Source organism: Armigeres subalbatus, unplaced genomic scaffold (genome assembly GCF_024139115.2).
Source record: "Armigeres subalbatus isolate Guangzhou_Male unplaced genomic scaffold, GZ_Asu_2 Contig1917, whole genome shotgun sequence".
In the NCBI taxonomy this organism is placed as follows: domain Eukaryota; kingdom Metazoa; phylum Arthropoda; class Insecta; order Diptera; family Culicidae; genus Armigeres; species Armigeres subalbatus.
In genome coordinates this window covers 166,918-194,619 of record NW_026942747.1, presented here as the reverse complement: position 1 = coordinate 194,619, position 27,702 = coordinate 166,918, and the positions used below count along the sequence as shown (strand labels likewise).

Here is a 27,702-nt window from a genome sequence, read left to right as displayed (position 1 = left end):
CCCAGCATCTGCTGGAAGCTTTCTCAGCTTCTGCTGGAAGCTTTGTCAGCATGTGATGGAAGCTTTTTCAGCATATGATGGCCAGCTTCTGCTGGAAGCTTTTCCAGCATCTGCTGGAAGCTTTTCCAACATCTGCTGGAATATTTTCCAGCTTCTGCTGAAAGCTTTTCCAGCTTCTGCTGAAAGCTTTTGTAGCTTCTGCTGGAAGCTTTTGCAGCTTCTGCTGGAAGCTTTTCCAGCTTCTGCTGGAAGCTTTTCCAGCTTCTGCTGGAAGCTTTTCCAGCTTCTGCTGAAAGCTTTTCCAGCTTCTGCTGGAAGCTTTTCCAGTTTCTGCTGGAAGTTTTTCCAGCTTATACTGGAAGCTTTTGCAGCTTCTGCTGGAAGCTTTTGCAGCTTCTGCTGGAAGCTTTTGTAGCTTCTGCTGGAAGCTTTTGCAGCTTCTGCTGGAAGCTTTTGCAGCTTCTGCTGGAAGCTTTTGCAGCTTCTGCTGGAAGCTTTTGCAGCTTCTGCTGGAAGCTTTTGCAGCTTCTGCTGGAAGCTTTTGCAGCTTCTGCTGGAAGCTTTTGCAGCTTCTGCTGGAAGCTTTTGCAGCTTCTGCTGGAAGCTTTTGCAGCTTCTGCTGGAAGCTTTTGCAGCTTCTGCTGGAAGCTTTTGCAGCTTCTGCTGGAAGCTTTTGCAGCTTCTGCTGCTGAGCTTTGCAGCTTCTGCTGGAAGCTTTTGCAGCTTCTGCTGGAAGCTTTTGCAGCTTCTGCTGGAAGCTTTTGCAGCTTCTGCTGGAAGCTTTTGCAGCTTCTGCTGGAAGCTTTTGCAGCTTCTGCTGGAAGCTTTTGCAGCTTCTGCTGGAAGCTTTCGCAGCTTCTGCTGGAAGCTTTCGCAGCTTCTGCTGGAAGCTTTTGCAGCTTCTGCTGGAAGCTTTTGCAGCTTCTGCTGGAAGCTTTTGCAGCTTCTGCTGGAAGCTTTTGCAGCTTCTGCTGGAAGCTTTTCCAGCTTCTGCTGGAAGCTTTTCCACCTTCCTCTGGAAGCTTTTCCACCTTCTTCTGGAAGCTTCTCCAGCTTCTGCTGGAAGCTTTTCCAGCTTCTGCTGGAAGCTTTTCCAGCTTCTGCTGGAAGCTTTTCCAGCTTCTGCTGGAAGCTTTTCCAGCTTCTGCTGGAAGCTTTCCCAGCTTCTGCTGGAAGCTTTCCCAGCTTCTGCTGGAAGCTTTTCCAGCTTCTGCTGGAAGCTTTTCCAGCTTCTGCTGGAAGCTTTTCCAGCTTCTGCTGGAAGCTTTCCGAGCTTCTGCTGGAAGCTTTTCGAGCTTCAGCTGGAAGCTTTTCCAGCTTCTGCTGGAAGCTTTTCCAGCTTCTGCTGGAAGCTTTTCCAGCTTCTGCTGGAAGCTTTCCAGCTTCTGCTGAAGCTTTTCCAGCTTCTGCTGGAAGCTTTTCCAGCTTCTGCTGGAAGCTTTTCCAGCTTCTGCTGGAAGCTTTCCAGCTTCTGCTGAAGCTTTTCCAGCTTCTGCTGGAAGCTTTCCAGCTTCTGCTGGAAGCTTTTCCAGCTTCTGCTGGAAGCTTTTCCAGCTTCTGCTGGAAGCTTTTCCAGCTTCTGCTGGAAGCTTTTCCAGCTTCTGCTGGAAGCTTTTCAGCTTCTGCTGGAAGCTTTTTCAGCTTCTGCTGGAAGCTTTTCAGCTTCTGCTGGAAGCTTTTCCAGCTTCTGCTGGAAGCTTTTCCAGCTTCTGCTGGAAGCTTTTCCAGCTTCTGCTGGAAGCTTTTCCAGCTTCTGCTGGAAGCTTTTCCAGCTTCTGCTGGAAGCTTTTCCAGCTTCTGCTGGAAGCTTTTCCAGCTTCTGCTTTTCCAGCTTCTGCTGGAGGCTTTTCCAGCTTCTGCTGGAAGCTTTTCCAGCTTCTGCTGGAAGCTTTTCCAGCTTCTGCTGGAAGCTTTTCCAGCTTCTGCTGGAAGCTTTTCCAGCTTCTGCTGGAAGCTTTTCCAGCTTCTGCTGGAAGCTTTTCCAGCTTCTGCTGGAAGCTTTCCCAGCTTCTGCTGTCTCAGCTTCTGCTGGAAGCTTTTCCAGCTTCTGCTGGAAGCTTTTCCAGCTTCTGCTGGAAGCTTTTCCAGCTTCTGCTGGAAGCTTTTCCAGCTTCTGCTGGAAGCTTTTCCAGCTTCTGCTGGAAGCTTTTCCAGCTTCTGCTGGAAGCTTTTCCAGCTTCTGCTGGAAGCTTTTCCAGCTTCTGCTGGGAGCTTTTCCAGCTTCTGCTGGAAGCTTTTCCAGCTTCTGCTGGAAGCTTTTCCAGCTTCTGCTGGAAGCTTTTCCAGCTTCTGCTGGAAGCTTTTCCAGCTTCTGCTGGAAGCTTTTCCAGCTTCTGCTGGAAGCTTTTCCAGCTTCTGCTGGAAGCTTTTCCAGCTTCTGCTGGAAGCTTTTCCAGCTTCTGCTGGAAACTTTTTCCAGCTTCTGCTTGAAGCTTTTCCAGGTTCTGGTAGCAGGTTTCCCATCTTCTGCTGGAAGCTTTTCCAGCTTCTGCTGGAAGCTTTTCCAGCTTCTGCTGCAAGCTTTTTCAGCTTCTGCTGGAAGCTTTTCCAGCTTCTGCTGGAAGCTTTTCAGCTTCTGCTGGAAGCTTTTCCAGCTTCTGCTGGAAGCTTTTCCAGCTTCTGCTGGAAGCTTTTCCAGCTTCTGCTGGAAGCTTTTCCAGCTTCTGCTGGAAGCTTTTCCAGCTTCTGCTGGAAGCTTTTCCAGCTTCTGCTGGAAGCTTTTCCAGCTTCTGCTGGAAGCTTTTTCAGCATCTGATGGCCAGCTTCTGCTCGAAGCTTTTCTAGATTCTGCTGGAAGTTTTTCCAGCGTCTCCAGCTTCTGCAGGAAGCTTTTCCAGCTTCTGCTGGAAGCTTTTCCTGTTTCTGCTGCAAGTTTGACCAGCTTTTGCTGGAAGCTTTCCCAGCTCTTGCTAGAAGCTTTCCCAGCTTCTGATAGAAGCTTTCCCATCTTTTGATAGAAGCTTTCCCAGCTTCTGATAGAAGCTTTCCAAGCTTCTGATAGAAGCTTTCCAAGCTTCTGATAGAAGCTTTCCAAGCTTCTGATAGAAGCTTTCCAAGCTTCTGATAGAAGCTTTCCAAGCTTCTGATAGAAGCTTTCCAAGCTTCTGATAGAAGCTTTCCAAGCTTCTGATAGAAGCTTTCCAAGCTTCTGCTGAAAGCTTTTCCAGCTTCTGCTGGAAGCTTTTCCAGCTTCTGTTGTAAGCTTTTTAGCTTATGCTGGAAGCTTTCCAGCTTCTGCTGGAAGCTTTTACAGTTTCCAGCTTCTGCTGGACGCTCTTCCAGCTTCTGCTGGACGCTCTTCCAGCTTCTGCTTGAAGCTTTTTCAGCTTCTGGTGGAAGCTTTTCCAGCTTCTGCTGGAAGCTTTTCCAGCTTCTGCTGGAAGCTTCTACAGCTTCTGCTGGAACCTTTTACTGCTTCTGCTGGAAGCTTTCACAGCTGTCTCAGTTCCTATTGGAAGCTGTCGCATCTTCTGCTGGAAGCTGTCTTAGCTTCTGATGGGAGCTGTCTCAGCTTCTGCTGGAAGTTGTCTCAGCTTCTGCTGGAAGGTGTCTTAGCTTCTGCTGGAAGTTGTCTCAGCTTCTGCTGGAAGCTTTCCGGGCTTCTGCTGGAAGCTTTCCGAGCTTCTGCTGCAAGCTTTTCCAGCTTCTGCTGGAAGCTTTTCCAGCTTCTGCTGGAAGCTTTTCCAGCTCACATCAGCTTCTGCTGGAAGCTTTTCCAGCTTCTGCTGGAAGCTTTTCCAGCTTCTGCTGGAAGCTTTTCCAGCTTCTGCTGGAAGCTTTTCCAGCTTCTGCTGGAAGCTTTTCCAGCTTCTGCTGGAAGCTTTTCCAGCTTCTGCTGGAAGCTTTTCCAGCTTCTGCTGGAAGCTTTTCCAGCTTCTGCTGGAAGCTTTTCCAGCTTCTGCTGGAAGCTTTTCCAGCTTCTTCTGGAAGCTTTTCCAGCTTCTTCTGGAAGCTTTTCCAGCTTCTTCTGGAAGCTTTTCCAGCTTCTTCTGGAAGCTTTTCCAGCTTCTGCTGGAAGCTTTTCCAGCTTCTGCTGGAAGCTTTTCCAGCTTCTGCTGGAAGCTTTTCCAGCTTCTGCTGGAAGCTTTTCCAGCTTCTGCTGGAAGCTTTTCCAGCTTCTGCTGGAAGCTTTTCCAGCTTATGCTGGAAGCTTTTCCAGCTTATGCTGGAAGCTTTTCCAGCTTATGCTGGAAGCTTTTCCAGCTTATGCTGTAAGCTTTTCCAGCTTATGCTGGAAGCTTTTCCAGCTTATGCTGGAAGCTTTTCCAGCTTCTGCTGAAAGCTTTTCCAGCTTACGCTGGAAGCTTTTCCAGCTTATGCTGGAAGCTTTTCCAGCTTCTGCTGGAAGCTTTTCCAGCTTCTGCTGGAAGCTTTCCTAGCTTCTACTGGAAGCTTTCCTAGCTTCTACTGGAAGCTTTCCCTGCATCTGCTGGAAGCTTTTCCAGCTTCTGTTGGAAGCTTTTCCAGCTTCTGCTGGAAGCTTTTCCAGCTTCTGCTGGAAGCTTTTCCAGCTTCTGCTGGAAGCTTTTCCAGCTTCTGCTGAAAGCTTTTCCAGCTTCTGCTGGAAGCTTTTCCAGTTTCTGTTGTAAGCTTTTTCAGCTTATGCTGGAAGCTTTCCAGCTTCTGCTGGAGGCTTTTCCAGCTTTCCAGCTTCTGCTGGACGCTCTTCCAGCTTCTGCTGGACGCTCTTCCAGCTTCTGCTTGAAGCTTTTTCAGCTTATGCTGGAAACTTTTCCAGCTTCTGCTGGAAGCTTTTCCAGCTTCTGCTGGAAGCTTTTCCAGCTTCTGCTGGAAGCTTTCCCAGCTTCTGCTGAAAACTTTTCCAGCATCTGGTGGAAGATTTTCCAACTTCTGCTGGAAGCTGTCTCAGCTTCTGCTGAAGGCTGTCCCAGTTTCTGCTGGAAGCTTTCTCAGCTTCTACTAAAATATTTCTAAATTTCTGCTGGAAGCTTTCCCAGTTTCTGCCAGAAGCTTTCTCAGCTGCTGTTGGGAGATTTACCAGCTTCTGACGAGGTTTCAAAGCTTCCGCTTGGGCCAGAAGCTTTCAAAGTTCATGCCGGGTTCAGAAGAATGAACTGGAAGCTTCCGATCCTGGCTGGAAGCTTTGCATGCTTCTGGTAAAATCTTTCCAATCTTCTCAAAGAGGCTTTCCAAACTTCGGTCGAAAACCTTCCACGGTTATGTTGGAAAACTTCCAAAAACCAAGAAAGTCTGCGAGCTTCTGCTGAATCATTTCAAACTTCTGCCAAAAGCTTTACATGTTTCTGATTGTAGCTTACCAAAGTACTGGTTGTTGATTTCCATGCTTCAGATTGAAGCTTGTTTATTTGCCATTATATGTTCGTCAAATTCCTGTTTGAACCGTTTCAATTTTTATTTGATATTTTTAAACATTTTTTTGAAGCTATTCGTGGTTTTAAATTTGTTTGTTTTCAATTTACTCAACTACATGTCTTTAGAATACAAATAGTTCATAAAATAATGCTGTATTTTCCTTTTCATCAAATTGAAATTGTTATACCTTTGCCTTTCAAACGTATTAAAGCTTATACAGTGAAAGTGTTTTACATCTATATAAAACTTCAAGAAAAAATGCTTTGATCGCGCCAAGAAGTTGTCACACCTCTCTAGTGTTGCGGAGCAAGATTTCTAAGCACTTCATGATAATTTTCCATTCTATGCCGAGGATAATTTTTCAATCTCACAAAGGTGCCACCCACCGTCGCCGCCACCCAAAGTAATTACTCAACATCTAATATACCATCACACATAATCCAGGGCGTCAGATGCCGTTTCCTTTAAAGCCTCCAGCATGCTGCCTGGCTGCATTTGATTTTGAAAGGACCCAGATGAGGGCCCGGTAGACTCGGAGCACAAAAAAGCATAAATCTTTACCGTCGCCCCATACAGGTGAGCACTGTTGACACGAATTGTAGGCACCTATGCCGGGGCCTTTCCGGGTGTCGTTATTTCACTCTTCGGCCGACTTGGAACCGGCTTCGCAAGTTCCAACGACACTGTGAGCTTAGTACTGTAGCGAGCAGGGAGGACAATGGAGATATAAAAACCTTCCTCACTAATTAAAAGTGATACGACGCCAGCAATGGAACTACGTTATTCAATTTAGTGCCTGTCTGAAGCCGGCTCGAAGACGAATGTGATATGCCGGTAGGGGTTTTTGGGAAAATTTGAGTGTGAAAGGCATATGTCACCTTGGGTCTAGTTTCAGCAATCAGGGCCCCTTCATCTGCACTGCCTAAATTTTATGAGAGAGGGACACTTCGTTTATATTTTGTAGAGTGCAGAGTAAAAGACTTGAACATTTGCTCGGTGGTGCCACTAATAGTTGGTTTTGGCAACATCATTCCAAAAATTTCCAGGTCTGAAATTAGGTTTCTGCTTTAAACGGTGCTGACATACAGCTTTTGATTCGTAGTTGCCAAACCATACCTGTCACATGGAATGGCAAATTATTTGATGTCCGTTTTCATGATCATATTTTCATTCATCTAAAAGTTTCCTTTCATTCCTCAGGAGATCCTAATTGCGATTAAGGAAAATATAGAAGCACACAAAACAACAAAGTTAGTAAATGAAAAAAAAAAACTTTACTCCGACAGCCAAACGAGAATTCGTCGGGTAGTCATCGTTGGAATCCAACGCGAGAGACCAAATGTTTTGAAACGACCAATAGAGAAAAAGTCGGGGGAAATCCTATTCTGCCCAGTAGGGACTTTGAAGGCGATTGCAATCTGTATACGAGCTTTTGAAACGAAGTTCATGGAAACCCACTTTCCATTCCGGCCACCCTCTTACAGATGATTCGATTCGGATAGACGAATCAGGAAGAGGAAAAGTTTCTGCATTTTTGGTTTTTCATCTGGCTAAATGATTTTAATTATGGAGAAACACACCCGCATGCCGGCCAGAGCGCTCTGTTGGTGTTAAAGTGGGTTGATCACTTATCTGATATGGAAGTGACTGGGATGAATGCCGCCGTTGAACGAGACCCTAGATTCCTCTTTTTCCATGGCAATGAATGTTTAATGACCGCTCAGTTGGACTTACCAGTTGGGCATGCCACCGACGAATACGTCCGAGTTGGTGGCAAACTTCCCGAAGAGAAATTCTTTCCCTCGGGAGGTGCGGCTCTGCGATACGCCATCTACCGTCAGAGTGGTGTGCTCATCGTTGCGGAGGACCTGTTGGGAAGAAGATCGGAAACCGTAGATTAGGTGATTGTGGGATTGTAACACGACATGTTTGTTGGAGGAGCAGGATTATTTTATCGCAAAGTAAAATTTCGAGATACTAATTGTACGGCTCGGCGAAATATGATGAAGGATATACAAATACCGACTCAAGGATGAAGTGCCTTTCAAATTTCCACTGTCTTTTTCGTCATTTATAATTGTAACTGTCAGTGGTGTGAGTTTGAGTGGATTTTTGTTTCAATTACTTTGTTTTATTCAAGATTTTCAGTTTACCATCAATTATTTTACATTTTAAGTGCTACCGGAGTGGCCCCTTACGGCCTTTTTTTCCTCCGGCCAGAGCATGGTGGCTAGGTAGGGTAATTGTCCGATTTCGGACCCCTGAGGGAAGTTCTTATCAATATCTGCTTATATCTATCAAATGACACGTTTGATACAAGTGAAATTCACATATTTATTGGTTGATGGGAGTACCTTTTAATAAAAGGGTTGGGCTGGTTCGCTCCGAGGAGTATTCAAGTGAAGGTGTAAAACCTTCTCTTTCTCGATCTGTTATCCGAGTGTATTGTGCAGAAATACACTTTCTCTTTGTATGACAGAGCGTGCGTCATTCACACTCGTCGTCATCACACAAGCTCACAAGTGTAAAGAGTACAGGAAAATGCCAATTAGCTGTTTACCAAAATGCATACATTTAGGCTGTGTTCTAAATCTTCCATGTAAATAAGTTGTTGTAAACGCCTAAACATAGATCTTTTCAATACACAACAGCAAACCACACACGTTCGAAAATATTCTCACTCTTTAGCCCAAAGCGATTTTTTTTAGAAATCGTCGAAAATATTTTTAACGTAAATAACCATTAAAATCATTAACATTAAACGTATTTTCGGTTTGTTGTTTTAAAACAACATTGCGCGTTTAAGGGTTAGGTATCGATCATGTTTCTCTAGGCTTCAATCACACGCACGTAGAAACGCTCTAGAGTATGAATCAATACACTTCTCTTTACTTGCACAATCTATGCACATTTCAAGACGAAGTGTGAGAAATGGCCAAAACAGGCATGTAATAGGCATGTTAATAAGTGTTAATAAATGCTGAGAGCGGCAACATTCTGAATTAAAATTATTCTCTGTTTTGGACGGTGGACTTTGTTTTGGAATATTCTGGACGCCCCCGGTTTAGTCTGTTCAAATCCTAATCTTCAAATAATATGAACCTGTTGTGTAAGTTCTGAAATTTTCTATGATGTATGCTGTGAAGCATAACGCATTGAATGTTTATCTTCTTGAATAAACTGTTCTCATTTCTTTTCAAATTTCTTTTCAATATCTTTATTTTTGCATGGGAAACTAGTTGAAGAAATGCTGAACAATATTCTTGTTTAAATCTCGAATTATTTGAATATTTTATCAGAATAAAATGGGGATTCTTTCCAAATCCACTTGCCTTTTCTACATTCCCTCCCTGATCCTGATCGATGTATAGCTATCGCTTTAACCTGTTGACAGATTAGATTTCGGTAGACTTCTTTTATTTCTTTATTGAGGCTTCGCCGCCAAGAGCCTCTGGGTCTGCCTCTGCTGCGATGTCCCGCTGGTTTTCAGTATAATGATTGTTTACAGATTTCGTTTCCGCCCCTACCTAAAGTGTGGCCGAGCCAGCCCCACTTCCGATCCCGAAGTCCCGGCTTTGGTAACAACGACGATGGAGCTCGTTGTGTGAGATCCATTTGTGAGGCCACCAGGTACGTATCTGCCTGTTTTTCCTGATATTTCTTAAATTTGCAAAGGCAGCCCTTGCTTTCTTGATCCATGCGCCTATGTCGATCTTGGTACCGCCGTCTGACGCCATTTGGCTACCAAGATATTGGAAGCTTTCAACGTTCTCGTCTGATTGCCCGGCTACAATGAAACTGGAAGGGGTTACCGTATTTACCGTATTTACATCCAACGATTTGGTTTTGTTTATGTTGATGACTAATCCTGACGATGAGGAGCGCTCGGCAAGGCCGTTCATTATTCTGCATATCAGAGGGCCGTTGAGCGAGGAGTGCAACGTCTTCAGCCGATTCAAAGTCGTTTAATTAGTCCATGGCCTGCCATAGCAGCCCGCGGTTTGGTTCACGGTCAATCGCACCTACCAGAATCTCATCGATTACAGTGTGGAACAGTAACGGTGATAGAACACATCCTTGCCTCACCCCAGCTACGACCCGGATACGGTCGGATAAGACCCCATTGTGCAGCACTCTACACCAGTGGTTCTCAACCTGGGGTACATGTACCCCTGGGGGTACCTTCGCTAGCCCCAGGGGGTACCTCGGATGAAAATGCGTAATGGCGGACGTAGTACAATTCCAATCAAAACATATTGATAATGTTTGGATAATTCTGTATTTTTATCATTTCAAAACTTTGTCTTGTACATAATATGCATAGTGATCAGTAAATCAAAGCCAATTGAATCCTGCCCTCCACAATCATGGGCTACGGAATAAAAGATCAAACGAATGAACACATTTAAAAAAAATCTTCTATGCAATCTACCTGATTGAAACAAAATGTTGAAGAATATGTTAAGAATACGCTTCTTCGTTTGAGAGGCATGAAGGCTTATTTCTGAAAAGTTCGGTTGTTTCGTTGCAAGAGGATTAGAGGCATCTTTCTACGTTTCACGGAAGCGTTCTACCAAGCTGCTCGAAGGCCGCCTTTCATGACTCCTTTCAAGGAATCTGGAAGCCTCGTTTTAAGAGGCCCGGAAGCCTCCTTTCAAGAGGCCCGGAAGCCTCCTTTCAAGAGGCCCGGAAGCCTCCTTTCAAGAGGCCCGGAAGCCTCCTTTCAAGAGGCCCGGAAGCCTCCTTTCAAGAGGCCCGGAAGCCTCCTTTCAAGAGGCCCGGAAGCCTCCTTTCAAGAGGCCGGAAGCCTCCTTTCAAGAGGCCCGGAAGCCTCCTTTCAAGAGGCCCGGAAGCCTCCTTTCAAGAGGCCGGGAAGCCTCCTTTCAAGAAGCTCGGAAGCCTCCTTTCAAGAGGCCCGGAAGCCTCCTTTCAAGAGGCCCGGAAGCCTCCTTTCAAGAGGCCCGGAAGCCTCCTTTCAAGAGGCCCAGAAGCCTCGTATTGAGAGGCCAAGAAGCCTCCTTTCAAGAGGCCCGGAAGCCTTCTTTCAAGAGGCCGGGAAGCCTCCTTTCAAGAGGCCCGGAAGCCTCCTTTCAAGAGGCCCGGCAGCCTCCGCTCAAGAGGCCCGGACGCCTCCTTTCAAGAGGCCCGGAAACCTCCTTTCAAGAGGCCCGGAAGCCTCCTTTCAAGAGGCCCGGAAGCCTCCTTTCAAGAGGCCAGTAAGCCTCCTTTCAAGAGGCCAGTAAGCCTCCTTTCAAGAGGCCCGGAAGCCTCCTTTCAAGAGGCCCGGAAGCCTCCTTTCAAGAGGCCCGGAAGCCTCCTTTCAAGAGGCCCGGAAGCCTCCTTTCAAGAGGCCCGGAAGCCTCCTTTCAAGAGGCCAGGAAGCCTCCTTTCAAGAGGCCTTGGAGCCTCCTTTCAAGAGGCCCGGAAGCCTCCTTTCAAGAGGCCCGGAAGCCTCCTTTCAAGAGGCCCGGAAGCCTCCTTTCAAGAGGCCCGGAAGCCTCCTTTCAAGAGGCCCGGAAGCCTCCTTTCAAGAGGCCTGGAAGCCTCCTTTCAAGAGGCCCGGAAGCCTCCTTTCAAGAGGCCCGGAAGCCTCCTTTCAAGAGGCCTGGAAGCCTCCTTTCAAGAGGCCCGGAAGCCTCCTTTCAAGAGGCCCGGAAGCCTCCTTTCAAGAGGCCTGAAGCCTCCTTTCAAGAGGCCCGGAAGCCTCCTTTCAAGAGGCCCGGAAGCCTCCTTTCAAGGGGCCCGGAAGCCTTCTTTTAAGGGGGCCGGGAGCCCCCTTTTCAGAGGCCTGGAAGCCTCCTTTCAAGAGGCTTGGAAGCCTCCTTTCAAGAGGCTCGGAAGCCTCCTTTCAAGAGGCTCGGAAGCCTCCTTTCAAGAGGCCCGGAAAGCCTCCTTTCAAGAGGCCCGGAAAGCCTCCTTTCAAGAGGCCCGGAAAGCCTCCTTTCAAGAGGCTCGGAAGCCTCCTTTCAAGAGGCTCGGAAGCCTCCTTTCAAGAGGCTCGGAAGCCTCCTTTTAAGAGGCCCGGAAGCCTCCTTTCAAGAGGCCCGGAAGCCTCCTTTCAAGAGGCCCGCAAGCCTCCTTTCAAGAGGCCCGGAAGCCTCCTTTCAAGAGGCCCGGAAGCCTCCTTTCAAGAGGCCCGGAAGCCTCCTTTCAAGAGGCCCGGAAGCCTCCTTTCAAGAGGCCCGGAAGCCTCCTTTCAAGAGGCCCGGAAGCCTCCTTTCAAGAGGCCCGGAAGCCTCCTTTCAAGAGGCCCGGAAGCCTCCTTTCAAGAGGCAAACCGATCAAACGATCAAAGAGAGGCAAAAACCTCTTCGAATCATAACAAGCCATGAAAACAAAACTATCGCACTTGTATACAAATTGGAAAAAAAAACTGATTCGGATAGGCGGCCCTCACCGATGGGGTTTGATAAAACGCTTGTTCTCGCTTATTTCATGTTAGGGGACCTTTTTTGCACAGCTGTATATAACAAATTGAAATGCATCATCAGAACTGGTGCCCCCCGCAATTGAGGCTTATTGAACGAAATTTATCATGGGTTGTAGCCCCCCGAATCAGTTCATTATCGTAACAGCTACCGAAAAACGTCTCTCATGGTATGCTACCTATCGAGAGTGTATACAGACATGATAAGTGAGAGATTGTCTCATTATCCTTTGGATTCAAACCCTGATCGAAAGCCTTTTTGCAAAAATCTCGAAAGGCTCTATTCGAGAGGCTCGGGAGGTTCCTTTTAAAAGGCTTGGAAACCTCCTTTCAAGAGGCTCGGAAGCCTCTTTTCAAGGGGGGTACCTAAGTTAATGCAAAAGTTCGAAGGGGTACCTCTCATGAAAAAGGTTGAGAACCGCTGCTCTACACTATAAGGCCTCGTACTGTGCCTCGATGAGACCGATGATTTTCTTATGAGCCCTCTTGCGTATCAGGGCGCCCCACATATTCTTGTGATTGAGACGGTCGAAAGCTTTTTCGTAGTCAATGAATACCAAGTAAAGGGACTCTTAGAATTCGTTGACCTGCTCAAGAATAGTACGAAACGTGACATACGGTCCACACAGGATCTTCCGGCACGGAATCCGTCCAGCTGCCACCGAAGAGTCGCATCGATCTTTTCCTGAATCCAGGCCAGGATAACTTTGCATAGAACTTTTTCCGGTTACCGCTCAGTTTCTGAGTAGAGCGGACGTATTTTCAACTGCGCTCTCCGAAAACGTTTCCGAAGAGAAGAGCGTCAAGTTTCTCAGTGCGTTCGATGAAGTGATTTCGCTGCGAGAGTTGACGTGGGGTGATGGCTTTGAGTTTGGTGGGATTCCGCTCGGCTGGTTCAGCGAAGCATCGATTTGTGATTCACGATCGATGGCCAGCAGGCATACATCGTCTACAAGGGGCAAATTTCCGCATGCAAACACAGCAAAAAGCAAGCCCACACTGGTATATCTTATGTGCAGAACAAAAACCGCTGGTCCAGAAGAGCTACGCGAACGTGACGAAACAAGCTGGGCTACGATCACAACCGAAGAAGACGAGCGGCGCAAAACCTCGTCAAACCGCGTCGATCGTCAAACCGGTTGGACAGCGTACTGTCGCTGGAGGCTTTTCCCGAGCTGCCTAAGCCGGCGAGTCAAACCGAACCGTCTGGCTCAACAGTAATATCAACCAGCCAACCACTGAACAACGTACGAGTTACGTCCCCAAGCCCGCTACTGCACCTGTAAAGCACGCGCAGCTTATCCTCGTCGTCACTGCAATCACAAACATATGGCGCCGACGTAGTCGAACCGAACCGCCGGTAACGAAACAGATGAATCGTCAACATTCACAAGAAGCAGGCGATGCCAAGGACGTCTTTCCGGCAAAAAACAACGTTGCGAAGATTGTGACGATGAGCAGGGTGTGGATTCTCTTTCATAAATGGCTCTTACGTCGTACAACCTCGGATCCATCAACGTCGACACAATCACGAACCCCACGAAGCTAAACGCGCTCCGAACCTTTATCAGCAGTCAAAGCCTGGCTTTGTCGTTTTCGCGAATGTAGACCACACGAGGAGAGGCACAGCTGTTGCGGTGAAGGAGCACATCCAGGTAACTCACGTGTGGAGAAGGGTCTGGACAGCCGATTGATCGCACTGCGAGTGCACGACACGGCCATCTGCAACGTTCACGCTCCCTCGGGCACTGCGCAGCGAGCGGCCAGAGAAGATTTTTTCAAAGGCGTACTATTTCCGTCACCACACCGCAAACGTCATCCTCGTTGGCGATTTCAACTGCGTACTGAGTGCATGCGATTCGTCCAGCCCGAATACAAGCCCATCGCTAAAAGCTGCTGATGCGTGGGAGAAGCTATGCCCACGTAATGCAGGTTTCACTTACATCAATCGAAATGCGCGATTCCGACTTGATCGTATTTACGTAAGCCGGGGACTACGTGACAAATTGCTGTCTGCTTTTACGCACGTCTGCTGCTTTATGTAGCGTACACACGCTCAAACACGTTGGCTGCTTTGTTCGACCGTGTGTGAGGTTGTTCGAACAACCATTTGACAGTAGGCGGCGCGGTTGGAAAAAAATTAAAATGTTTTGATTTTGGTTTGAGTTGTCGGGGGTGAAGTCAAGGTTCACCGAACATGTTTGGGCATTTGTAGTGAAGTTGCACAACACCCACATATTTTTGATGGTTGGTGCTCAAGTTGGCGCTTCGGTCGTTCGTGTGTGATATTGTTGGTCGAATAAATTGATTGTTCGTGCCGCCGTTGGTAAAACTTGATGGATGTTTGAATATACGAGAAGTGGAGTCAATGTTTGTCAAACTACCGTGTGTACGCTCCATTACATACCATAACGCGCTAACGGTGAGACACTGTCTCCCTACTCTTGAGCACGAGCCCGGGCGTGGTTTATGGGCCATTGTACCGCATATCATTACCAAAAAAACGTTGCCGAGTTCTAATATAAGTGGCAATACTGGACTAGATAACGTAGAAACTACGTGTAATGGATGGATTGGAGGCTGTCGTACGCTTAGTCCAAAATCAAATAATTTTTCAAATGGAAATCTCGACCCTTCTACGAGGAATTTCACGACGCGCATCAGCACCTTTATGCGCAACTACGACTAGCGTACGACGGCTACTATCGGCAGTCACAAATGATAACCACCATCAACCGTCTGAAAGCGGAAATGTTGGCTCTACAACGCAACTTCTCGCACATGTTTATGAAAATTAACGAGACACACGTAGCAGGGGAGCCAATGTCGATGTTCCAGCTGGGGGAAAGACGAAGAAAGAAAACGTTAATTACACAACTGCAGACAGTAGATGAAATTGTCCCAGTAGATGAAATTGACCCATCGCTGCGCCCCAGTAGCGGAGGCAAAGTCCCAGTGGAGAACCCTACTAGAGGCCAGTAAAAGTGCGGGGCGAGAAATCCGCAAACTAACGGAGGAGCGGAATCTGGTCTCCTTGCCGAAGGAAAACGGCTGACGGAGAGTCAGACCGAGTAATTTCGTAGGCGGATGACCATGACAGGGGCGACTCCGAAGCTTAGTAAGGTTACGCAGGAGGCGAACCTGAAAGTAGCTACCGAGAAGTCAGCAGTTCCTAAGCAGGAAAGACGGGAGAAGGAGCGGAAGCTGCGTTAAGATTTTGAAGACGATTAAGAGGAATCCCAATCTGTCGGACCGTGATTTGACCAGAAAATTCGGTGCTGCCCATAGTACCGTGAAGAGAACTCGACTCCGGGAAGGAATCAAGTCGTATCGAGCAAGCAAACAGCCAAATCGGACCATAAAACAGAATAGTGTGTCCAAAATCCGTGCTCGGAAGCTATACGACCAGGCGCTGACCAAGTTTGACGGGTGTCTTCTGATGGACGATGAAACCTATGTCAAGGCTGACTTCGGGAAAATCCCAGGTCAAAAATTTTACTTGGCAACGGCTAGGGGGGATGTTCCAGCCAAATTTAAATTTGTTTTTGCCGACAAATTTGCACGAAAATTCATGATTTGGCAGGGCATTTGCAGCTGTGGCAAAAAACGAAAGTTTTCGTTACAAATAAGACAATGACGTCGGAACTATACCAAAAAGAATTTTGCCGTTCATTCGATCCCACGACCATCCCGTAATGTTTTGGCCAAATTTGGCAAGCTGTCATTACAGCAAAGTCGATTAAGAATGGTATGCAGAGAAAGGGGTCCAGGTTTTTCCGAAAAACCTTAACAGACCCATCTGCCCCCAGTTCCGCCCTATTGAGAAATACTGGGCAATCTTGAAGAGGAGACTCAATGCAAAGCGAAAGGTTGTCAAAGACATCAATCAGATGAAGACCTGGTGGGATAAGATAGCTAAAACGATGGACGCAGAAGGTGTGCGCAGCCTAATGAGCCGTGTTACAGGAAAAATTCGAGAATTCCTTCGAAACCGTGACGAACAATTTTATCCGTATTTTCTCTTAAAAGTATGAAGAAAACGCTACATTTGTATAAAAAAAGATCTTGAGTTCAATAATAAATAACTGAAATACAGCCAATTGTTTTTGTTCCAATTCTATCTGAAGCAAGCTTATCCAGTGGATGAAGTAACCAAGGCCAAATACCTGGTCGACGCACTGAGAGATCAGTGCAATGTCGAGATCCAGGAATCTGCGGTTCGGTTACGCAAAAGCTACGCGGGAATGCGGGTTGCCTCATTCCAAGTACCTCAGGCTGAGGCCAAGAAGGTAATGGATATGGCTAAACTGAAAGTGGGTTGGTCGGTATGTCAGCTGAGCATAGTCGGTATACCCGCTTCAGGCCTGCTTCAGGTGTCTTGGCAACGGTCATGACTGTAATGACCCTGACCGCAGTAAGCTATGCCGTAGGTGTAGAGCTGAAGACCATCAAGCTCGCACCTGTCAGGCTGCACCAAGGTGTCTAATCCATCCTCCGGGTACAGACAACAGACACCTTACAGGTGTTCAGGCCTGTCCGGCCTCTAGAAGGATCCAGGCACGCAGGTTACACAACTAAACCTAAACCACTGCGAGGCGGCTCAACTGCTGCTACAACAGTCGGTTACCATGTGTAAAGCTGATGTAGCCTTGCTGTCCGATCCATACCGCATCCCTGCTGGAAACGGCAGTTGGATTGCGGACAAGTCCCAGATGGTGGCCATCTGGACTTGCGGGCGATACCCCATCCAGGAGATATTATCGTCACCTGATGACGAGGGTTTCGTCATAGCAAAAGTAAAACTTACGTAACGCCTACTAGCTATTCGCAACGTTTTTTTGGGGATCCTCTTCTCGGTTGTTTTTTCCCAAGTATTCCCCGTTCATTCGGTTAGACTGTGCCGGGTAAACCCTGAAACACTGCTCCTAAACGGAACACAACTGAAGGCTAAGCTGTTTCTATGCAAACCGGAGTGCAATTGTGATTCCAAAATTGTCTTCATCTCAGCGGGATCTATCCAAATACAAAGTAAGTACCGAAAACAACAGTAGTGATATCGTGCAGGCGTTATATCTCCGCACTCACAAACGTGATCCAGCCACTCAGTCGATTAGTACTAAATCCCCCGGTTTGTTTTGCTCTGTGCATTCACCCGCCCGAAGCGGTGCTGTTGTTTTCGATTAGAGCAGCAGGTCCTGGTGCGTTCGGCAGTCTCAAAAGCCGAAACATTTCAGTCGAAGCAGACCGCATCGTGCTTTCGTGCTGTGCGGTTCTTTCTCTCTTGCGGAAGGAAGTTTTTAATACTACCCGAAGCTATTTTAATTTCAACGGTGCTTCTTAGCGCTATTTGCACCCACTGATCCCGTTACGATCTTTGCAAGGACCCGTGCCTTCGTTTTACGTTGGACCCGTTTGCGGAAGTAAAATTCTGACAAGCGGTGGTAATCCTGCAGGGACACCGTTCTGGGAAAAAACGTCTTAGAAGGTTACGTCTCCACGCTCAGCAATGAGCATTAATAAAAACAAGAGGAAGGGGGAGTCTCTGAATTCTCCACTTCCTTCAAAGAAACAAGGTTTCAAGTCCGTCCTGCCAAAGCGCGTAAAAAATAGAAGGAAGCTGGAGAATTCAGATATTCCTTCTAACTCTAATATCGGAAATAATTCTTCTCCAATCGAACTGAGCAATCAGTTCGATTTGATTAATGATGAAATTGACCAAATCGAATATACTTCTAGCCCAGGTGATTCGATTCATGCGAAAAAGCAAAGGATTCCGCCAATTGTGGTATCTGTTGCCGAGTTTTCTGGCTTCCGGATCAAGGTTTCATTTCAGATTGCTAGGAAGGGTGACTGCCGCGTTTTGCCGGGATCCTTTGACGATCGCAAACGTCTTCTTCAGTATTTAACTGAGAAGCGCCATAAATTCTTCACATACGACGACAAAACTGAGCGATTGTTCAAAGTCGTCTTGAAAGGTCTCCCCAGTGATGATAAATCACTGGATGAGATTAAAATTGAAATTTCTCAATTACTTGGATTTTCACCAGTCCAAGTAATTAAGATGAAAAAGAAATCCCACTCTGGTACTTCCCAGAGGGGCATTTCTCAAGAATTTTATTTAGTTCATTTTAACAAAAGTGAACTAAATAATATGAAAAGTTTAGAAAAGGCCTGTATTATGTCTCATGTCCGTGTTACATAGGAACATTTCCGCAGGCCTGGGGGAAATTTCCAAAACCCCATCCAGTGCCGTAAGTGCCAAAAGTGGGGTCATGGAACCAAACATTGTCACATGGATGCTAAATGCATGATTTGTGGTGGAACCTCTCACGCCAAGGACGCATGTCCTGTGAGAGAAGATTCCAATAAATTTAAATGTGCAAATTGTGGGGGCAATCATAAATCCAATTTCTGGGAATGCCCTTCACGCAAAAAAGTTTTGAATTCCCGTGCAAAATTGATGACGGGAAATTCCAATCGGATCCCAGATTCGACGGGTAGAAATTTTTCAAATGCTCAAATTTCGAAACCAGTTACCGGTCGAGCAATTCATACCCACCACAATTCACAAACAAATTTTGCCGCTCGTCAACAGGTAGCAAGCACTTCAGTAAATTCCAATTTTTCCAATGTACCTACGTATGCAAACATCGCTGCTGGTAGACAAAATTTCTCTTCTCAAAATGAGGTTTATACCCATGTCCCAACGGAAAATAACGGTCATGTTGCCGATTCAGGTAGCATGACTGCTTCCGATTTCGATTTTTTAACTGAACAATTGCATCACATGATTGATGCAATGTTCAAAGCAAATACCATACCAGAAGCTGTTCAGGTTGGTATAAAGTACACACAAAAAAATGTTATCGGACTCCGTTTTAATGGATCTAAATAATTGTGTGAAAGTTCTAAATTGGAATGCCCGCTCTCTAAAGGGTAAGGAAGATGAATTATTCAACTTCCTAACAGTTCATAATGTGCATGTTGCCATTATAACTGAAACCTATTTAAAACCAGGACTCTCCATTAAAAGAGATCCAAATTATTTTATCTACAGAAATTATCGTCTTGACAGCGCCTGTGGTGGGGTCGCCATTGTCATTAATAGACGTATCAAACATAAATTATTTTCTTCGTTTGAAACCAAAGTTTTTGAAACCTTGGGAGTTTCTGTTGAAACAAATTTTGGCACGCAACAAATCAAAATTCTTCGTAATTGGTGACTTCAATGCCAAACACCGTTCATGGAATAATGCTCAAAGCAATTCCAACGGCAACATTTTATTTGAAGATTGTTCTGCGGGATATTATACTATTCAATATCCCAATGGCCCAACTTGTTTTTCATCCACTCGAAATCCTTCGACAATTGATTTGGTTTTAACGGATTCAAGTCGGCTCAACAAATCTGAAGGATATTGGACTGGAGTTGCTCTTCTTGATATAGAGAAAGCATTTGACAGTGTTTGGCATGAAGGTTTGATTGTAAAATTGATGAATTTTAATTTCCCTCTGTACATCATTAAACTGATCCAAAATTATTTATCAGATCGCTCTCTACAGGTAAACTATCAGAATACTCAATCTCAATCAATAGATTACCTGTAAGGGCTGGTGTCCCCCAAGGCAGCATACTGGGGCCCATTTTGTATAACATTTTTACTTCTGACTTACCTGATTTACCACCAGGGTGTCAAAAATCTTTGTTTGCAGATGACACAGGTCTCTCAGCCAATGGGCGTAGCCTTCGTGTCATTTGTAGTAGATTGCAAAAAAGTTTGGATATTTTCTCCACTTACTTGCAAAAATGGAAAATTTCCCCGAATGCTTCCAAAACTCAGCTTATAATTTTCCCACATAAGCCGAGAGCTTCTTATTTGAAACCTTCTAGCAGACATATTGTCACTATGAATGGGGTTCCAATTAATTGGTCTAGCGAAGCTAAATATTTAGGACTTCTGCTAGATCAAAAATTAACTTTTAAAAATCACATTGAAGGCCTTCAAGCCAAATGTAACAAATATATTAAGTGTCTATATCCACTTATAAACAGAAAATCAAAACTTTGTCTTAAGAACAAACTTTTGATTTACAAACAAATTTTTAGACCTGCCATGTTGTATGCTGTGCCACTATGGACTAGTTGCTGCAATACCAGAAAGAAGGCACTCCAGAGGATTCAAAATAAAATTTTGAAAATGATTCTGAAGTTGCCTCCGTGGTATAGTACCAATGAACTTCATAGAATTTCTAATATTGAGACATTGCAACAAATGTCCAACAAAATAATTTCCAATTTTAGACAAAAATCGTTGCAATCTTCTATTGCAACGATTAACTCCTTGTACCCTTAGTATAAAATAGGTTAAGTTTAGTTTAAGTTGAAAACATTGTAATTCCTACATGGTTCAATTCAACCAGAGGAAAAATTCTAACTGCCAGAGGCAATTGAAATGTATTAATAATAACTACAAATATAACATAGCAAATAAGGATGATAGTGTTAAGAAAACACGGAACACCTAGTCTAAGAGATGAATGCATGTATTAGATAATTAGCAAATAAAATAAGTTAAAAAAAAAAAAATTCAGTCGACGCGCGTGACTCTGTTTTGAAAACCGCTTTGGTGGAGGTCCATTCAGTGCGCATCCACACGCTTCATTCGCGGTGGTGCTGAAAGTTGGATAGAGTAGTGTGTCTTGGTACGATCGGTGGTATCAAAAGCCGAAGTATTCAATCGACGTGCATGCTCTGGTTCAACAACGGCTTAAGTGAAGGCAAAGCGAAACGATAAAGGAGGATTTTTAGGAACACGCTGTATGAGCTTGGGCACGAGGTGTTTGCTGTTTCAAACTGCCCTCACGACATCACTTTAATTTCGTTGTCGTAGGGAAATAGTTTTTGGGTTGATTTATCTGTGAGGTAGAAGATAATTGGTAATCATGGAGGCATGTAAGGCGTGCGCTAGGAATTTTGCGCGGTCTGATAGGAGTGTTTTGTGCAGTGGGTCGTGCGGAAGGGTTTTTCATCCTGAGTGCGTTGGGTTGAATGTTACAAACTTCAAAGCATGGGCAGCTAATGTTGGTTTACTCTGGTTATGTGAAACCTGCCGAGTAAATTTCCATCCGAGCGTTGTGAATACTTGTTTATCAAATTAAAACAGGCCAACTTAGTCTGTGGAGTCGTCTATAAACCCCCAGACGTGGCAGTTGCTAAACTAGATACAGTTTTCTGCATTGTTTCTGAAATTTTTTCTACAGAACCCAATATTTTGGTTACAGGCGATTTCAACATCAATTTGATGATGGAGAACTCTAACAAGACATTAAAACTAATTGATCATTTAAGCGCATTATCCTTTAAACTGATTTCAACTCATCCAACTTGTCATAGGCCCGGTTCTGCATCCACCATTGATTTATTCACAAGTAATTGCACAGAGAACATGAAGAACGTTTATCAGTCATCAGTGGGAGGAATTAGCGATCATGATTTTATTTACATTGATTACAAATTCAAGCTTCCTAAACCTGGTGCTAATGTATACTGGACACGTGAATATCACAAAATTAATCAATCGACTTTTCTGTCTGATTTACGTAGCGTAAATTTTGATGGTGTGTTCAATTGTGTGGGGATTAATGGAAAACTAAAATGTTTCAATGATGTATTCTTCACCATTCTTGATAAGCATGCTCCGCTCAAGAAAAAAACGATTAAAGATCCAAGTACTCCTTGGATCAATACTCACATTCATCGATTGAGAAGGGTCCCGTAGCGTAGTTGGCTACACGTTCGCCTTACAAGCGAATGGTCATGGGTTCGATTCCCAGCCCCTCCACCAAACCCTCGTCAGTCGCCGGATCCGCAGCCCATACGGTGGCGTTTGGGGTACGCGCCTTACCGTCACGGCTGCCTGATGACGACTGACACTTTGACACTCTTCTCGGAGGCATTCCTCCAACGTTACCCGAATAAATGGCAAACGGACAAACGGACACAATGGACTCACGACGAGATGGACTGGCACCGACAACAATAATGGTAATGGAAATCTAAAAATAGATTCTGTGTGGATTCTGTACAGCAGAATACCACAGTAGATCTCGGCACAGTAGCGGTTAAGTAACACAGAGTGCCTAACAAATAAATAAAGGAATAAAAAATTCATCGATTGATTAAAAATCGGTCCGAGGCTTATGAATGTAGGAAACGCGATAGAGGGAATCAGCGTAAATGGAAAAATTTCACTTGTCTTCGTAATTTAACAAACCAAGAGGTCAATCGTACAAAACGTCAATATTTTACCTCACAGTTAAGAGCTGACCTTCCTGCTAAGCAACTTTTGAAGAACATTAAACGATTAGGCATAAAACAAACAAACACTTGTATGGGTGGAGGGGATGTAAGTGCTGATACTCTGAACTCATTCTTTGTTGCTCATTACACTCCACTTTCATTCAATCAAAATGACGACGTTGCAGCACACCCGAATTTCTCATTTAGGTGTGTTACAAATGACGAAATAGTTAGTGAGTTTGTTAAATCTTCTTGTGATGCTGTTGGCAATGATTCAATTCCACTACAAGTTTTAAAAATGTCTTTAAGTGTTACTCTCTCATACATTCGGGATATCTTTAATTGTTGTATCACTTCCTCAGATTTCCCACTTGATTGGAAAATCGCAAAAGTAATTCCAATAGGTAAGATTGACCACCCAGTTACTGAAAGAGACTATCGTCCGATCAGTATTCTTTGTGCCCTCTCAAAAATATTCGAATCACTACTCTCTCAGCAACTGAATGACTACTTGACACACAATGATCTGTTATGTCCATTCCAGTCTGGATATAGGAAATCATGCAGCGCCGTAACCGCGCTTATTAAAATAGAAAACGACATTAGAGAAGCGTTAGACAAGAAGATGGTCACTTTACTGGTTCTTCTTGATTTTAGTAAAGCATTCGATTCTATTGATCATAGACAATTGTGTAACAAGTTAAAATATAACTTCTATTTAGATCAATTCTCCATAAAATTAATTCAGTCATATTTGTCCAACCGATTGCAATACGTTGACTTCAACAACCAACAATCTGAATTAATTACTGTTCTAAGCGGGGTGCCTCAAGGTTCAATTCTCGGACCGCTACTTTTCTCAATGTACATTAATGATCTTCCATTGAATCTGTCACATTGTCGATTCCACCTGTATGCAGACGACTGTCAATTATACATATCTGGGGTCCCTGGCACAATATCAGAAATGGTAAATCGAATGAACTCTGACATTCAGAGTATATTGCTATGGTGCGAGCAAAACGGCCTGATTCTTAACGGAGGAAAAACCCAAACGATTATTTTTCACATAAATCGTGCCATTTTGTCGAATGTACCATCAGTTAGAGTGGGAAACGATATAATTGAATATTCTAATGTCGTCAAAAATCTCGGTTTAATGATGGATACTAACTTGAACTGGTCACCTCAGGTTAATGCCGTGTGCAGTGAAATTTATAATGCCTTACACTCGCTTGTATTATTGAGACGGTGTACTCCCCAACATATCCGGATTCAACTGGTCAGGTCTCTTTTAGTTCCACTGTTTGATTATGGTGATATTTTGTTTGGCCTTGTAACTAAAAAAACACGAAAAAACTAAACCAAGTATTCAACGCTGCTACACGATATGCTTTTAATCTGAAAAGTTTGATCATTTATCGAATTATAGAAAGGCTATTCGTGGAACTGATGTGACAGATCGTTTGAAGTTTAGAAGCTGTATCCAAACATTCAAAATTATTAACAACTCTCCAATTTATCTTCGAGATTTTTTAGATATACTCGTTCTTCGCGAGGTTCGTTACTTATCGTTCCTAGATGTTTCACAAACAGTTTAAGAGACTCCTTCCGCCTACGAGCTATAAGAATTTGGAACGATTTACCTAGGAATCATAGGTGCGAAAGAAGTTTTTCTTTATTTAAGCGGAATCTAAATATCTTATTCAGTATGTAGTTATTGGTATTAGATGTTGCATAGTAGCATAAGCATTGAAAATCAATATGTGATTATTTATGTTGCTATATGGTAATTGTTAATAAATAAAATAAAATAAATAAGAGAGTTTTAGAGAGTAAACGGTGTTTACTTTTGTAGCTGCTACTGTCCTCCCAGGTGGAGTATAGTGCAGTTTACTAGGGTAGTCGATATTCTTGCAGCGAAACCAGCTGGCTTAAAACCATTAGTTGTTGCAGGCGATTTCAATGCGTAGACTGGGAATTCCGGTCCACCAACGCTACCCTGCCAGAGTCGCTAGCGGTATTGAACGTAATCCTGCTGAACGTAGGCCAAGTGCCAACGTTCAGAGGACCGAGCGGTGATTCATGTATCGATGTGACCTTCTGCAGCGCGGGATGGACGGTGGAGCCAGAATGGGAGGTTCATGAGGGGCATACCTCCAGTGACCATCAGGAAATTCGTTTTATGATCCGGTATACCCCAATCACAACCACAAGGCGGATCGGCAAAGCCGATCTTGGATGGCGCACCTCGCAGTTCAACCCAAAAAATTAATCGATGTACTAACCCGTGCATGCGATATGACTAGGAGGACCAAACTTTCCGGAAATCGACGTGCATGCGATGTGACTAGGAGGACCAAATTTCCCGGAAATCGACAACCAGCGTACTGGTGGACAGACACAATTACAGATCTTTGTAGAACCTTTCTTCGAGCTAAGAGAAAGTTTCAACGTGCCAAAACAGACGCTGAAACAGTTGACAGACGCCGGGTGTTCCAGACAGCCAGCAGAGCTCTAAAATACGAGATTAAATGTAGTAAGAGAGCCTGCTTTGAACAGCTGTGCAGGATTGTAAATCGTCCTCCACCTGATCGACCTCCACCTGATTCGCCTCCTCCACGTACCGTCTGCCATCTGGACCCCACCATAGATGGCACCACAGCAGCACTTTCCTTTCGAATAGTCCCAGTGCGCGTTGGTCCTCCACGAGCATCGTCCAGGTCTCGTATCCGTAGAGGACTTCCGGTCTAATGAGCGTTTTGTAGATAGTCAGTTTGGTACGGCGGCGAATTCTATTCGATCAGAGCGTTTTGCGGAGATTATAAATTTAGCGAATTTTCCTGTTAAACATGGGGAGATGCATACAAGATGATGATGGCTAGGACTAACAGCACGCCTACTGAGAAATCCCCGGAGATGTTGGCCAAAATAATCGAAGGGTTATTTCCGAGGCATGAATCATTAAACTGGCCCACTACCCCGTACAAGTCAGTCGACGATGTATCGCTAGTGACTAACGAGAAGCTTATCGTAGCTACAAGGAAACTTAAGCTCATGAAGGCACGAGACCCGGATAATATTCCAAACCCGGCCTTTAGACACGCTATTCTCGCTGATCCAGATATGTTCAGAAGCTGCCTCCAAAGATGCATGGACGAAGGAAACTCTCCAGATCGTAGGAAACGGCAAAAATTGGTGCTACTACCGAAGCCCATCAAGCAGCCGGAAAACCCTTCGGCATATAGACCAATTTGCCTACTCTACACAGCTGGAAAGCTGCTAGAGAGGGTTATCCTGAATAGATTGTTGGTTTGGTTTCCGTAAGGGTTCTACCATCGAAGCAAATCGATCGGTAACGGATTCGGCTAAAATAGCGAGAGGTTTGGGCGATGTATTGAGTACTGCGCATTGATTACACTTGATGTAAGAAATGCGTTTAATAGCGATAGCTGGGCAGCTATTGCAGATTCCCTGCAATGCTGGAGAGTTCCGGATTACCTGTGCAGGATACTGAAAAGTTATTTTCAGAATAGGGTATATATACGAAACGGATGCTGGTCAGAAGTTGATCAAAGTATTAGCGGGTGTTCCACAGGGATCGATGCTCGGACTGGTTCTGTGGAATATTATGTTTTTATTTATTACTAGAGTAAGGCCGAAGCGGCCTGTGCAGTGCACAAAAGTCTTCTCTATTCAGCTTGGTCCATGGCTGCACGTCGCAAACCACGCAGTCTGCAGATCGTCCTCCACCTGATCGATACACCTTGCGCGCTGTGCACATCGTCTCCTGTTCCTGTCGGATCGTTGTCGAGAACCATTTTCACCGGATTATTGTCCAACATTTTGGCTACGTGTCCGGCCCACCGCAGCCTTCAGATTTTCGCGGTGTGAACGATGGATGGTTCTCCCAACAGCTAATGCAACTCATGGTTCATTCGCCTCCTTCACGTACCGTCTGCCATCTGCACCCCACCATAGATGATACGCAGCACTTTCCTTTCGAATACTACCAGTGCGCGTTGGTACTCCACGAGACCGGTCTAATGAGCGTTTTGTAGATTGTCAGTTTGGTACGGCGGCGAACTCTATTCGATCGGAGCGTCTTGCGGAGTCCAAAGTACGTACGATTTCCAGCCACTACGCGTCTCCGAATTTCTTTGCTGGTGTCATTTTCGGCAGTCACCAGTGAGCCCAAATACACAAATTCTTCTACAACCTCGATTTCATCACCACCGATGCAAATTCGCGGTGGGTGGCTCACATTGTCTTCTCTTGAACCTATTCCTATCATGTACTTCGTCTTCGACGATGATGATGACTAGTCCGATCCGCTTAGCTTCCCTCTTCAGTCTGATGTAGGCTTCCTCCATCTTCTCAAAGTTACGTGCCATAATATCTATGTCGTCGGCGAAGCCAAATAGCTGGACGGACTTACTGAAAATTGTACCACTCGTATAAACCCTGCTCTTCGTATTACCCTTCCAAAGCGATGTTGAATAGCAGACACGAAAGACCATCACCTTGCCGTAACCCTCTGCGGGTTTCGAAGGGACTCGAGAATGCCCCTGAAACTCGAACTACGCACATCACCCGATCCATCGTCGCTTTGATCAACCGTGTCAGTTTATCCGGAAAACCGTGGTAGTGCATTAGCTGCCATAGCTGGTCCCGATCGATTGTATCATATGCGGCTTTGAAGTCGATGAATAGATGTTGTGTGGGCACGTTGTATTCGCGGCAACGATATGTGATTCGTAGGTTTCGATTTATTGGACTTACGGCTGTAACCCCGTTACCCTGAATATTATGTACAACATTAATGTTACACATACAATCGTCCTCTTATAATCTTATAGCAAAGCATTTATATTGACATGTTGACAGTTGGGAAAATTACATCCTGTAGTCTTTTAAACTCATTTATGTATCTGCTGGTTGGTCGCTTGTAAAGATACGGATTGCTGATTCGCCCTCTGTTACAAGTTTCTTGTCGCAACTTTTATTAGACTGAATTCGGCCACAATCAAGATGCTACCCAAATCTGTTTAAAATGTGGCATTTTTGGGCATGTTGTGTCTTCTATTGATGGTGTCGAGATCAAGAGTGCAGTGAGCAGAGATTATCATACACCAGTAACTGTTCGTTCCATCCAAAATTTATTTATTTATTTTATTTATTCAGACTAAGGCCGAAGTGGCCTGTGCGGTATATAAGAGTCTTCTCCATTCGGCTCGGTCCATGGCTACACGTCGCCAACCACGCAGTCTACGGAGGGTCCGCAAGTCATCTTCCACCTGATCGATCCACCTTGCCCGCTGCGCACCTCGCCTTCTTGTGCCCGTCGGATCGTTGTCGAGAACCATTTTCACCGGGTTACTGTCCGACATTCTGGCTACGTGCCCGGCCCATCGCAGTCGTCCGATTTTCGCGGTGTGAACGATGGATGGTTCTCCCAACAGCTGATGCAATTCGTGGTTCATTCGCCTCCTCCACGTACCGTCCGCCATCTGCACCCCACCATAGATGGTACGCAGCACTTTCCTTTCGAAAACTCCAAGTGCGCGTTGGTCCTCCACGAGCATCGTCCAGGTCTCGTGTCCGTAGAGGACTACCGGTCTAATTAGCGTTTTGTAGATTG

General features: G+C 45.2%; 1 protein-coding gene across 1 annotated transcript in view; it reads right to left on the bottom strand.

Moving 5' to 3' along the window:
* The window catches only part of LOC134203527 (neurexin 1-like), a gene marked incomplete at its 3' end in the record, with an annotated part of 116,215 nt that overhangs the window by 29,082 nt on the left and 59,431 nt on the right, over positions 1–27,702 (bottom strand). Inside the window, exon 3 of the mRNA XM_062678385.1 lies at positions 7,069–7,202. Coding sequence (XP_062534369.1) covers positions 7,069–7,202 — 134 coding nt within the window. The remainder of the gene's footprint in view (positions 1–7,068; positions 7,203–27,702) is intronic.